The 13540-nt window shown below is 37.6% G+C and overlaps 1 protein-coding gene across 1 annotated transcript; it reads left to right on the top strand.

Moving 5' to 3' along the window:
* Positions 1 to 7573: 7573 nt before the first annotated feature.
* fgf8a (fibroblast growth factor 8a) lies at positions 7574 to 12642 on the top strand. Its single transcript, XM_016276967.1, has 5 exons — positions 7574 to 7850; positions 7938 to 7974; positions 8638 to 8818; positions 10553 to 10659; positions 11758 to 12642. Exons 1-5 carry the CDS (start codon positions 7819 to 7821, stop codon positions 12031 to 12033), a joined length of 633 nt encoding a protein of 210 aa, XP_016132453.1. The 5' UTR covers positions 7574 to 7818; the 3' UTR covers positions 12034 to 12642.
* The last annotated feature ends 898 nt before the right edge of the window (positions 12643 to 13540 follow it).

The raw sequence follows: 13540 nt of genomic DNA, 5'->3' as shown, positions 1-13540 counted from the left end.
CACACAAATAATAATCAGCACAACTTTTGAACTGTTAATAATAAGAAATGTTTTTTGAGCACCAAATCAACATATTAGTGTGATTTCTGAAGGATCACGTGACACTGGAGCAGGGGCGGACTTACCCATTAGGCAAAGGTAGGCGACCGCCTTGGGCCCCCAAAAGCCAAGGGCCCCCTAAAATGCTTTTCATATAGGATATGCGCATTAAGCGTGGACACGCGAACGTTTGCAATTTACGGTGTTTATTACCACGACAACCGTCCGAGTCTGTGGCGCCTGCAGGCAGAAAGCGTTTGTTTTCTTTATTTTATAAAAGCAAATATTTGTTGAGATTGTGAGTGCACACAAATAAAACTAGCTTTACAGTTTACAGCTTTACAGTTTAGAATGATGTATTACTCTTACCTTTATGAGCAAAAATGACTGCGTATTTTTGAGTTGTTTCCACTGTTAGAAAAAAATGCAAGTGATGGCACTGGCGCCTCCGTGTCCTGCAGAGCTTCAGCTTCCACTCTCCGCAAACGATTGGATATGAGTCTAACAGCGCACATTTATATAGGTTAAACATTTAAACTAACATTGTGATATACTTGAACTGTTTTATATATAGATTTTATTTTAGGCAAGACCTGATGATTTGAGAAGGCTAAATGGATCAAACATAGGCTATAGGCTATGATCAATTCACTGTCTGCCGCTGGCCCTTACTTAAAAAAACAACAAAAAACTTACATTTAACGAACAGAAAATACTCCAAATGTTTTTCTAAATTTACTTTATAAAAAAACGAAACGAAATATAATAACTTTTCCATTACATACAAAACTGAATTATTTTAATAGCTGAAACAGTAGTAGGCTATAAGCTTTTTTTGGGAAAAGGGGAAAAAAGACGGGCTAAATTTGAGACCCGTGCAGGGCTTTAATCCACTTCGTCCAACTCTGTTTTGGTCTCATCTGTGAGCATGCTCTTGATATATGTATTTTAGGTGTGTAAATGTATAATTGCCATTTCATTATTTTTTTCAGTTTTATTTAAATTTGTAGTTAAAACAACTAAAAATAAATGTATTTTAAAGTTTAGAATTAGACAGCACACAGGCTTACGCTGAAAACAACTAAATGGAACCTCAAGGTTGATCTAGGAAAATGTGTGCAAATGTATAGAGCCCCAATCCTATATTTTGCCTGGGGCCCCCAATTCACTAAATCCGCCCCTGCACTGGAGACTGGAGTAGTCTAATAATGACTGCTGACAGCTTTGCCATCACAGGAATTAATTAAATTTTAAACTATATTAAAATAGAAAACCTAAATTGTAATATTTCACAATATTACTTTTTCTCCTGTATTTTTGATTAAATAAATACAGCCTTGGTGAGCATGAGAGACTTTTTTCAAAAACAACCCCAAACGTTGAACAGTAATGTATTTATCTAACTTTTTTTTCATTTCTCTGAAAATCATCTAAATGTTCTGTATGTGTTCATTTATTCCTATCCAGGGAGTAAAATGTGCAGCTGCTTTTCTTCGGTCGTGATCTGGGAGTCCAGTCTGCATGTGTGTGGTGTGTCCAGTGACAACCTAAACCTGGTTTTTGGATGACTGTTGACCTTCACCTCTTTACCAACCCAGGCTCTTAAACAAGGCATGACGCAGCTTTTTAAGTTACCACCCAGGACCCAACGCTGCCTGCAGCTCAGCCTGGCTGATGGATCTGAGTGCGGCCGCCAACCTCCAATCACCCCATGAGCCCCAGGACCCCACACCACCCCACGGTACAGCTCTGTCACGCACACACCAAACATTTAAAGTGACATGCAAAGGAAAGAAGTAGAAGTTGGAGAAATGCAAATGGTAAAATGTTATTGTGCTCAATCCAGGCAGCAGATCAGACCTGATGCGCCTCAATTCAAACAGCTGGCACACGATCAGTATGAGTGGGTAGAGTGCTAGATGTTGATACCATATTTTTCAGCATGTTCATATGGAATATGTATTAGTAGCATATGTTCAATGCTAAAAGACTTATATCAGGTCAAACCCAACGGGACTGTGTAACAACCACAGACTGGAAGTATGGGAATAAACTGCTGTAGTATGTGCAGGTAGAGATTTTCATAAGCAGATGCCAGTGAAATTCTTTCTTCCATATGGATATATCTTCAAAAAGGTATTTCAAGATATATAGTAGTCAGCATTTGAAGCGGATCAAAAAAGTTCATCAAAGTTGTCCTAAGACAAGAATGCATTTTGGTTTTAGGACAACTTTGATGAAAGGTTTTGATCCACTTCAAATGTTGACTAGTGTATTAAAACAGAAAACAGTTATTTAATTTGCAATAATATTTCACAATATTACTGTTTTTACTGTATTTTGATCAAATAAATGGATCCTTGGTGAGCCTAAGAGACATTAAAACATTAAAATGGATACGAAGATTGAAGAACCTATTCATTTAATATTTAAATGGAATTGCATTAGTACATGGAATATCAGATAATTAATGCTTCTGTTTAAAAAAATCCAAAAATCACACCCGGTTCAGTTTGATCTTTTTGGATTCTAGTGGTGGGCAGCTTTGGTTGAGTTTTAAATAACATGCGATTTTGCTCAACAAGTTTTAATGTCATTAAAAAAGTTGCACTAATTTTACATTATTCGTGATTTGTTTTTGCTTCAATCATATCCCATATTATAGACTTCTCCTCCCTTTTCAGCAGGACTGTTTAAAGAGCCTTCATGGTGGTATGATAAGATAATGAGCCATCGATATATGCCGGGGGGGTTGATTGTGTATTTGCGCTTTAACCACCTTGTGCGGTTCGAGCCCATCGACACAAATGCAAACATATGTGACAGTCTGTGTCGCATGCGATCACTATGACATTAGTCTTTGGAGGTCATTAGCTGGTGTTGGGCCAATTACATTCTTTGCATACTGAACTAATCTGTGGCTCTGCTGTCGAGGTTCCTCACCATTAGTGTGTTTGCTTATCCATTTCCTTCCCTCCCTCCAATTAACATGTCCCTCACTCTGGGTTTGTTCTGCCAGTGTGTGTTGCTGTGACGCCTGTCCATCACCCTGAGTCCCTCTGAAAAGACACTTTAAAAGTGAGAACAATGCTGCCACCTCTCAATCACCGCTGAGTGGTATTGGTACTCAAATGAGTGTTCTTCCCTGGGGTGTGTTTTGTCTTGCTGGGTTTCTTGGCCTGCTCTGTGATGAATCTTAACTGTAAGCAGGGCTGTCGTGTGTTACCGTGGCGAGGGCTGAGGCGAGACAGGCGTCATCAGTGACAAGGTTGAAAGCAGGGCGGATTGACAAGCACGGGGTTCCAGTACAGGGAGTCTCTCATCCGCCGCTCTGCCCCTCCTGCGCTCTTCTCTGGGCCCTCTGGAAGAGCCATCAGGCCCCAGAGGCACCCAGCAGGCAGCCTACTCCCTGCAGCCAGGCACAGGGCCTGCCTGCCCTCCTCTTAACCCCAGGAGCATCGACAGCCATCCCAACCACCACAGGGGTCCTCTGGCCCAGCCCCCTGCTCTTCTCCCTCTCTCTTCTCTGCTTTTTCTTTCCCTCCTTCTTCGACTTTTTATAATTTCTCTCATTTTCTCTCTCTCTCTCATTCAATTCCAGTTTAAAAGTACTTTATTGGCATGATTGTGCTTACATACAGTGTTGTGAAAACATTATACACAAAACAAGTAATGACTAGAAAAATACATTTACAATATAACAAAAACTGATACAAAATGTATTTAAAAAGACATTATATACATACATATAAATACATATATATATATATATATATATATATATCATAAAGGTTCTGTATTGGCATCGATGAAGAATCTTTAACATTCTTGGAACCTTTCCATTCCACAAAAGGTTCTTTAGATTTTTTTAAATGTTCTTAACACTAGGACAGTTGGCACCATAAGGGGTATTATACAGAAGTTAACTGAATGTATTAATGTATATAAAATAAAAATATATACATACATATATATATATATATATATATATATATATATATATATATGTATATATATAATAGATCGTATCAACAAATTATGAAGAAAAAAATACTATATCTATTTGTAGAATTAAAAATACTGTAAGTTAAAAAAATTGACTTGAGTAACTAGTAATGTCACCTGTCAAATTAAAAAAAGAAACACTTAAAGACAGAAAAAAACAAAAGTTAAATATATTTTATATTTTAAATATATTTTCTGATTAATTTTACTATGAAATTTATAAATATGCATTTAAAAAAACAGAGAGATTTCTCAAAATATATTCTTTTCTATTCCACAAAATGAAGAAAGTCATACAGGTTTGGAACAACATGAGGGTGAGTAAATAATGATAAAATTTTCATTTCAGTGTGAACTATCCCTTTATATTTCCTAACTTTACTATTCTCTTTATATTTTTATATTTCTTTTTACTTATTTTCTCAGTAAAAAAAAAATGCATTTAATGCATGGAAATACACAAGTAACAATGACAGAAAAGAATGTACAACTGCCATCAGGTCTAAAAAATGTCAGTTATTCCAGTAATTCCACTCTGGCACCTTGCCCACATCAGACATGGTTGTCAACACTTCCGGAGAGCTATGTGCTTTCCAGGAGTACCATTCCAACCTCCACATATCTGCCTCTCTCTCTTTTCTTTCTCTCTTTACAGGTCCAATCCATCAAAAGAGATCAATTTTTAAGGGCCGAATCACTTTTAGAAATGTTTGGTCATATAAAACTAATCAAAAATGCCATTTCCATTGAATATTTAAAACCAGAAGATAGCTATCGACCAAATTGTTGGCAGAAGCCTTGCATTAGGGACATTTAAATCTAATTTAGAATGAATTAGCATGATCTTGTGCTTGTTTAATAGTGATTACTGCATTGAAAAGTCTCAAATGAAATCCATGCTACACTTAAGAGAGATATTCTGATATATTTATTGTAAATCCTTCTGCAAAAATGCATCTTTTCTCCTTTAGCTCTGTTCTTGTGTATTCAGGTGTTTATGTTTTTGTGCAAATGTGTGTGTTGACAGCAGCTCATCTGCAGATTAGTCATCTTGCAGTTGATTAGGCAATGAGCAACAGACAGTTAGACACAAAGTTAACCAGGAGCCCAGTTCTGCCTCAGGCTGTGCTGAAGTACTCAGCCATGGAATGAGATGGTTGACTTTTCAATGCTCCATTAATATCGCTCCACTTAAACACCAAGCCCAATGTATACAAAAAAGAAAGAACGAAAACATGTCATGTCCCAAGACCTTCCCAAGTACCAGAAGAAAGCATGAGGAAGTATTTCCTTTAAAAGCAGAGATATCACCGGGTATTTGAATTCTACTGCACAGATCAATTGCTCATCACAATTGCTCACAAATTAACATGAAAACAAAACTTCAGAGAATTGTTGATTGGCTAAATGGACATGCACATATGACATAAGGCTAATAATTTGTACTAATAAGACATTAGAGCTTATCAATAAAATGCATTGTTTATGGAACAACATTTTGCTGTTTGTCTATTTATTCAAAGGTATGTTTAATATGATTTACATAAATATAATTAGAATCCCTTATTCAATCTCATTAGTCATGTAGAATAGGGAGAGCGCTTGTGTTGTAACATTTTAACATCTGTAACTCAAACTTTCATATAGTAATATTCCATTATTTATCTGCCACAAATTAGTTTAGAAATCCACTATTAATCTCGAAACTGTGTAAATTAAGGTCAAATACAAAGAGTGTTGCTTTTCTTATCTATTTACCTACTTTTAAGACTAATAGAAAACAACAGTTTAAAATTTTCTGCTTGAATTCATTGAAGTAGGCTAATCAATTTTTCTTCAAAATATTTTAAAAACACACTGGAAACATTTGAAATGACTAAAAAGCAAATCAAACTGGAAACAAATATAGAAATACATAAAACGTTGTTAGTTCACAATTGTTATTTCCTGGTCGACCTTAAACAATTTATGAATATATAGGCTATAGATTGTACCTTACACCTGCAAAAGTTTTGAGTGACGCCCTCCTGTGGAACAAAGTATTGTTGCATGGGATATTCCACAGCTCATATTCCTCAAATTAGTGCTTAGTGGAGTTTTTCGTAGTCCATTTATTCACATAAAGAGAAGGTGTTTGTGGTGACAGCGCACACAGAAAGCATTATTACAAGCGGTCTAATATCATGCCATTTGTTGGTGACATTTTAATGAATTGCTGATGAAATAAGTTTCACTTGTAGATACTGACCCTTTCATCTTCAACATTTCATTTGACGGGCGTGAGCAATAAGGCATTTAACCCGTTTAAAAAGCACTCTCTTGAGTGATGGTGGGCCATCAGAATCTACTCTGATGTCGGTTTTTGAAAAGTAACATAATGGAGGGTGGGGCTGATTTATTTTGACGTTTAATTGGTCCGGATTAGAAATAGATTGATCGACTTGATCTTTTTCTTTGCTTGACTAATTGTTTGCTTCGTAATTTTGGCACATCTCACGTTTTTTATTTAGGCTAATATTTGAAGTATGTATTTAGTTAACATTAAATGTATTTAAATTACATTTCAGATCAGTTGTAATTTAGTATTATGCCTGATTTAGTATCAAATGTAGCCTATGCCATTTAATGACAGATTCTTACAGACTTTTATGTGAGTTTAAAGTGCATTGTCAGTGCTAGACAAAAAAATGGGACACTTCACACCTGTGTTATCCTTCTGATGTTTTAGGGATTTTTCTTTGGAGGAAAAAAAAACGCTAATCGTCTGTAATCCTTTTAATATGTCTCACACTTTCCTTTTGCAATACACAAGTCAGCGGCAAACCAGTTCTGCAGTCTGCTGCCTTGCACAATAGCCTCGGTTTCAGTTTTGAAATCAGAATTCACTCATTTTAGCTAGGCTACTTGATGTTTGATTACTGTAGGTTTGGATGAGAATATATATTTCTATTTAGATGATTTTTTTGTTATTGCCTGTTCAGTAAAGTCCTAAATGAATGATTGTAAATGACTTGACGTTTTATTATTAACCGAGCATATGAAAGCGCGCTCCTCTAAACTCCTCCGAGTGCTTATGGACTCAGGTGAAGGCATATTTAAAAATGGTTCAGGGTGGGGGTTTGGGTGAGACCCCCCTGCTTTTGTTCTATTGAAAAGGGGGCTTGTTCCTCCAGGACCAACCCTACCATTTTAACCAGGGGTGTCAGCGCGAGCGGGGTTGACATTGGAGACTGACTGGCAATGGGAGAAGAGGAGGGGATAAGAGAGTCCAGCAGCACTGCTTCTTGAAGAAAGCTCATCAGATGCACTGTCCTGCCTCCTCTGACTGACATTCACGAAGGAGTCAGACTGGATCAAACGTCAAAGGATCTATTTCTGCTGCGCTCCTCACCTTCATGGACAGCACGGGACTTGAGTCTGTATGATTAGGTGCATCAGAAGCTCTTTCGCTAAAACTTGAAAAGTAAATCGTTTACATGCTGTGAGTTTTGCGTTAAGTGCACTTATTTGTTATTCTCGTTCTTATGAAGGAAATCCAGTTAGTGCTTATACTTGTCACCGGTGTCAGTCTGGACATTGTTTCTGCCTCCGAGCAGCAGATCTCGTAATTTGCCAGTTGATCTGTTCATCATATGTTGCGAGTCACAGTTTGGATACCAGCGCAGGACTTTATACATTTATTTCATCGGGAAAACCTGATTTTTGTCTTTTTACATCTTTGCAAATTAGGCTACACACATTTTTTTTTCTGCGAGGCCCTTCCATTCCAGCAACATGAGGCTCATACCATCACGATTGAGTTATCTGTAAGTATATTTCCTTTATTATTTGTTTTCACACATTAACAGCTTCGCTTTCCAGAGTCTAATGTGAGATTTTCTCTCTTCTTGCAGATTCCTTCACCTCTTTGCGTTTTGCTACTATGCTCAGGTATGTGCAACATCTTTTAATATGCTTTTTACTGCCATTTTATTAAATGCTGCTTATTTTAATTTACCTACACGTATTGTTAGAGGAACTGTAAAGCACTATTACTCTAATATATCAATTCCATACTCAGCCTAAATAATATAGCTCCTAAATTAAGATTTATGTTTTATTTAAATATACCGTTGTTTTGCATAGAAATGCACGTAGCTATAGCCGTTAAATTGAAAGGCTCTAAAAGTGCGATGGGAGAGGATGTTCTTATCAGATGGGTATCACAGTGGGCGCTGTAACCTGGCAGGTAACACTAACATACTGGCACAGGCGCGTGGGCATGAGCGCGTGAAGTATGCCAGCCTTGAGTCAGTGATGAAACATGTCGTGGAGACATAATAACATAAAGGGCTCGACTTAAGCGTTTAGGACAGTTTGGCTTGCAATGTAATTTATTTTAAGCCACAAACGACAGTTTTCCTAATAGCGCGTTTCGTTTTCTAAAATCCCAAATTAAAAATTAATACGTTACGGACACGTTTTCTCATTTCGATTGCATTAGGCCTATTTTAAATGATTATATTGGAGCGCAGTGTAATTTATAGGCCCGCATGAACGAATGATGAAGCAGTTTGTGCAGGTATTGATTATATGGTATTTAATTTCTGACAGGTAACCATTCAGTCCCCGCCTAATTTTACACAGCATGTGAGTGATCAAAGTAAGGTGACGGACCGGGTCAGCCGTAGACTAATCAGGACCTACCAGCTTTACAGTCGAACCAGCGGCAAGCACGTGCAAGTTCTGGCCAACAAGAAAATCAACGCAATGGCCGAGGATGGTGACGCTCATGGTAAGAGCATCTCGTTATTTATCTTGCACAAAATCATGTAATCTGTTTACACAAACCATGAAACCTTCTGTGACGCTTTGGCGCTTTGAGGAATCATTTTAAATGCATTTTGCATGTAAATATTTGGCTAAATACATTGAAGAACATGTTTAATAGGCTACGGTTCTTCAGTGGTTCTTTGCATGGGGTCTTGAGTTCACTATATTGTTCTTTAGAGATCGAAAAGCCATTTTATTGTAGGTTCTAATAGATTTCGAAGTGTCTAAAGCACAGCTACATAGATGTTTTCTGAAGAACTAGAATGAAAAGGTCTTTGTGAACTATATATATATCAGGCTGTAAATGAAATTTCTGGGTCTAACTGGAACTGTATTTATGTTTCTTTATTTTGTGGACATCTATGGTACACTGCATTTGAATAGCTGGGCATCTGTTCAGTTGGTGAAGTTAAAAAAGCAGTGGTGTGCAAAAAATGTTAAATGGATTCTAGATTGTTGAAGGTGAGTCTCTAGAGAGACGCGCGGGTCTGGAAGAGCCATTAGAACTCATCTTACTTCAACCTTCTGAACATTTCCTGAAGAACGTTCCCCTCCTCTCCCGACCAGCTCAGGATGAAAATATGTCTAGCCGAATTCTGACCCTCACTTTTGCTTTCTATGGTCATTCGGTCCTGATGGCAGATCTCATAGAGCCTAAATCAATTTGATCAATTTGATCATTAATGTGTATGTTTGGTTTTATAAAATCAGTGATTAAGTGTTCTATTAATTTTTGTTTAATATGATAATTTATACAATCATAAGTTAAAATATTGTAAAAGCTCCTCACTAAAAAGTTCATACCGATAAACATTATGAAAAAATAAAAACATTTCTCTTACATATTTAATTTGTTACTTTACCTAAATCAGATCTCTTTTATTTGTAGCTCTCACTTATGTGGTTTCTCCACATGCAAACCCAATAATTACCAGCTCTGTTGTGGTATTTTTGGAAGCCTGGCTCTAGCTCTGCATGGTTTTTGGTGACATCCATGTCACCTGAGCATGTTGTAGAGACAGCAGGGCTGTTAGTTCGGGCCAGTGCCTGGCTCCGGCTCTGGGCTTGTGGTTAGGCTCTTCACCAGCAGGTTATCTGACCCCCTCCATTTGAACCGTAACTCTTTACGATCACTCAGAGTATGGGGGCTGAATCAGAATGGCTGCAAGTGCTAATTCTTGGCATGGAGAATATCCATCATGGAAAGTCAGTTTCCCTGCAAACACTGCCTTGATTTTTTTATAATACACCTGAACTGTTAATGTACATTTAATAATGAATAAAAAAAGAAATAAAAATAAGCGATTTTTAAAAGTATTATTGTATATTTGTATTTTTAAATGGTGCATTTAACTCAGATATTTAAAAGTTCTTTGTTTATTTTTTGGTACATGGATGACGTGATAACAATTCACATGATGTTTATGTACTTACATAAAAGGTAAAAAGTTGAAAGTCCTGCCAGGAAGCCTTTGGTTCCTTCCAGAAGAACTGAAGTGCACATGTTTTTATCGTTCTACTAGAATTTAAGCTTACATAAATCCTAAAGAGTAGTCCCTTTAGATTTTACATATTTATGCCGGTGTGCATATGTGCACGTGTGTTTACTCATGAAATTTTCCCTTTGATTGACTGATCATAATTTAGATTTTCCAAGTCACAGCATCTAATAAAAAATCTTCTTTCCTTTTTCCAGCCAAACTCATAGTGGAGACGGACACTTTTGGGAGTCGAGTTCGAATTAAAGGAGCTGAAACGGGATTCTACATCTGTATGAGCAGAAGAGGGAAACTGATTGGCAAGGTATAAGGAAAAAGTCATTATATAATAATTTTGTCACTGATAATAGTGCTCAGTTTACATATTCTGTTATACACACACAGCATATGTTTCAGTCACTTTTCTGTTCGGATTGAAAGGTTTTTGATTAATGAGAATAAGAAGAGAAAGATAAATTAGAAATTCAGAAACATTAGTCATATAGTCATGTAGTAGTTTCAGCATTCAATTGCTTGTGGATGTCCCTGATTTTATCATTATTAGGGAGTTCATTCAAATAATCAAACAAGAGTTAGATTTTTATCTTATAGTGGACACCAGACGTTTCCTGGTTGCAGTGGGTAAAATCGAGTGTGAAGAATGGGATCTTTCTTCCTTTTTTAGCTGGCTACTCTTTTTCCAATGTGGATTTGTGCCTTCTCCTTGCTGTGAATGGTAATAAAGTGGGATGGAGGTTCGGCCCCCACCTCCCAGCACCCTGCCAGGTGGACCATCTGCTTGGCACCCCTGATCTTATGCTATCTGACATATTGGCCGCCCAACGACAGCCTGCATGAGAGAGGGTTTTTTTCTGTTGTTGTTTTTTATTGGTTGATATGCAAGCGTTTTGGATTTGAGATTTTTAACAGGCCATTTTGTTAAGAGGCTGGGGAAAGGTTTGGACTCCTGGTTTGGCTCCTTACCCCGTTTGCATTTACTGGCCGGTTAACGTTTAAAGGTCCTGTTGTTATTAACGTACAATGATGCGATGCCTATATTAAAGGCAAAACTAGCTTTACCATATAGTGTTTATATTGTTCAATGTCCTGGAGAAAGTAAAATATTACCATAATACCTTCTGGACTCAACTTAATACAGTTTATGCCTATATAATGAAGAGTAGAAGAACTATTTTTCTCAGAGGATGAATCCGCACTGGTGTTTACTGAAAGGGGAAAGTCATTGGCTTCTGCTGTCATTTCTCCCTCTTGATCTGGGATCGTAATGACTTAAGCATATGCTGTGTGCGTGTGGGGAAGCCCTATGTAAACTGGAGCAGACCTTTTCCAAAATACTTTTCGATAAGCTTCATATTTCCCATCAATCAGGAGCTAAAAGTTTGTCTTTATCTTGTTCTCACAGAGAAACGGTCAGGGGAAAGACTGCATTTTCACAGAGATAGTCCTGGAGAACAACTACACAGCTCTGCAGAATGTGAAGTATGAAGGCTGGTACATGGCCTTTACACGCAAAGGCAGACCCCGCAAGGGCTCCAAAACCAGACAACACCAGCGGGAAGTCCACTTCATGAAGAGGCTGCCCAAGGGACACCAAATCGCAGAGCACAGACCCTTTGATTTCATCAACTACCCTTTCAACAGACGGACTAAACGCACCCGCAACTCAGGAGAGCGTTGAAGAGTGAAGCCGGAGAAAAGGAGAGGACAGAGAGCGAGAGACTTTCTCAAACAATGAACAGACTCCTCTTGTGGACTCCTACAAACATTTTTTTGTACTGAGCAACAATATACCTAACCTTTAGTTTTTTATGAATTTTCAGAAATAACAAAAAAAGAAGAAAAAAAAAAACATCTCGAGAAAAAAAGAGATCTATTTTTGTACCCCTGACTTTTAGTACTGACCTGTGTAAGAGTATAGAAAAGCGAAGCACGGGACGTGTAAGTGCTGACATTTTAGTAGTACGTGGACTTCATCTGTCTATCCTCTCTTGATCTGCTTTGGTTTCATTTGATTTAGATGGTTTTAGAGTAATTTATAACTCTTTGTATTGCTGCTCAAGGGGACTTGAAGGGCCTGAGAGAATGCACTGACACCACAAGGCTGTATTCGGTTACACAGGCAGCCGGGGCACCTCTCGACCACCCAGCGATAAGATACCCAGCTCATCTCTCAGTAACCTCTCTGGTTCTTGATTCTGGAACTCTCTGGAGATAAACACGGTTAAAGCAAACAGAGCTTTAAATACATATTTAAATGTGGCAGCTACATTTTGATTATCGCAGGTTTCCTACCGTGGTTTAAACTGTAAATTCCAAGGTGTATAAATGCATTGTACGGACTGTAGGAAAAGCTTTTGTTCTTCGTTGCATTGTGTTTGTCTGTTTTTTTATACAAATATAAATATATTTTTATTTGAGGATGTGTAAAATAATTTTAATGATGGAAATATTTATTTAAAAACCTGTAATAAATTTACCTTAGCATACTGACGTCTTTTGTCTAATGTGTTCTGTTCTAATATGCACTTTTCCAAAATTGTTTAAAAAATGAAATTTCTTTGTTCTGTGGAACATACAAGAAAACAGCTTAAAAAAATGTTTGTGGAAAACATCCATTGACTGATTATTTGGACAATGTTAAATTTTCTGAGACATTTTTCAAAATATCTTCTTTTTGATACAGGTTTGAAATTACACGATGGTGAATAAATAATGGCATAATTTCATTTTTGGGTGACTATCCCTTTAAATAACACACGAAATAAGTGTATAAAAGGCATCTATACATAGTTACAATTGCCAAAGGGTCTTTTCCAGAAGCGTTCTAGACGTTCCAATGGCCTCGTCCATAGAAAATGAGGCCAGTGCGGTCTTTGTATGAAACGACTTGTCATTATGCAATAGCATCATAATAAATACCACCATTGTTTGCATAACCCTTCTGGTTAGAGACCAGTACAGAGTGAGATTGAGATACTGGGTCTCTCCCCCCAGAATGTTTGGAATGGCACAGCTCAGGTCAACGGCTCAGTAGGACTGTCTCTCCAGGGGGGCTACACTGTTTGGTCTCTCCTCTGGTTGAACCGGACACACTACGGCTCCCTGGCCCCGTCTCCTCACCCTCGCTCAGGTGTTTTTGTTTAATCTCAGACCTTTAACTCCCTGTAGCTTAATCTGATTGAAGG

Source organism: Sinocyclocheilus grahami, unplaced genomic scaffold (assembly GCF_001515645.1).
Source record: "Sinocyclocheilus grahami isolate Dianchi unplaced genomic scaffold, SAMN03320097.WGS_v1.1 scaffold106.1, whole genome shotgun sequence".
NCBI lineage: Eukaryota > Metazoa > Chordata > Actinopteri > Cypriniformes > Cyprinidae > Sinocyclocheilus > Sinocyclocheilus grahami.
This window is presented reverse-complemented; position numbering and strand designations above follow the sequence as displayed.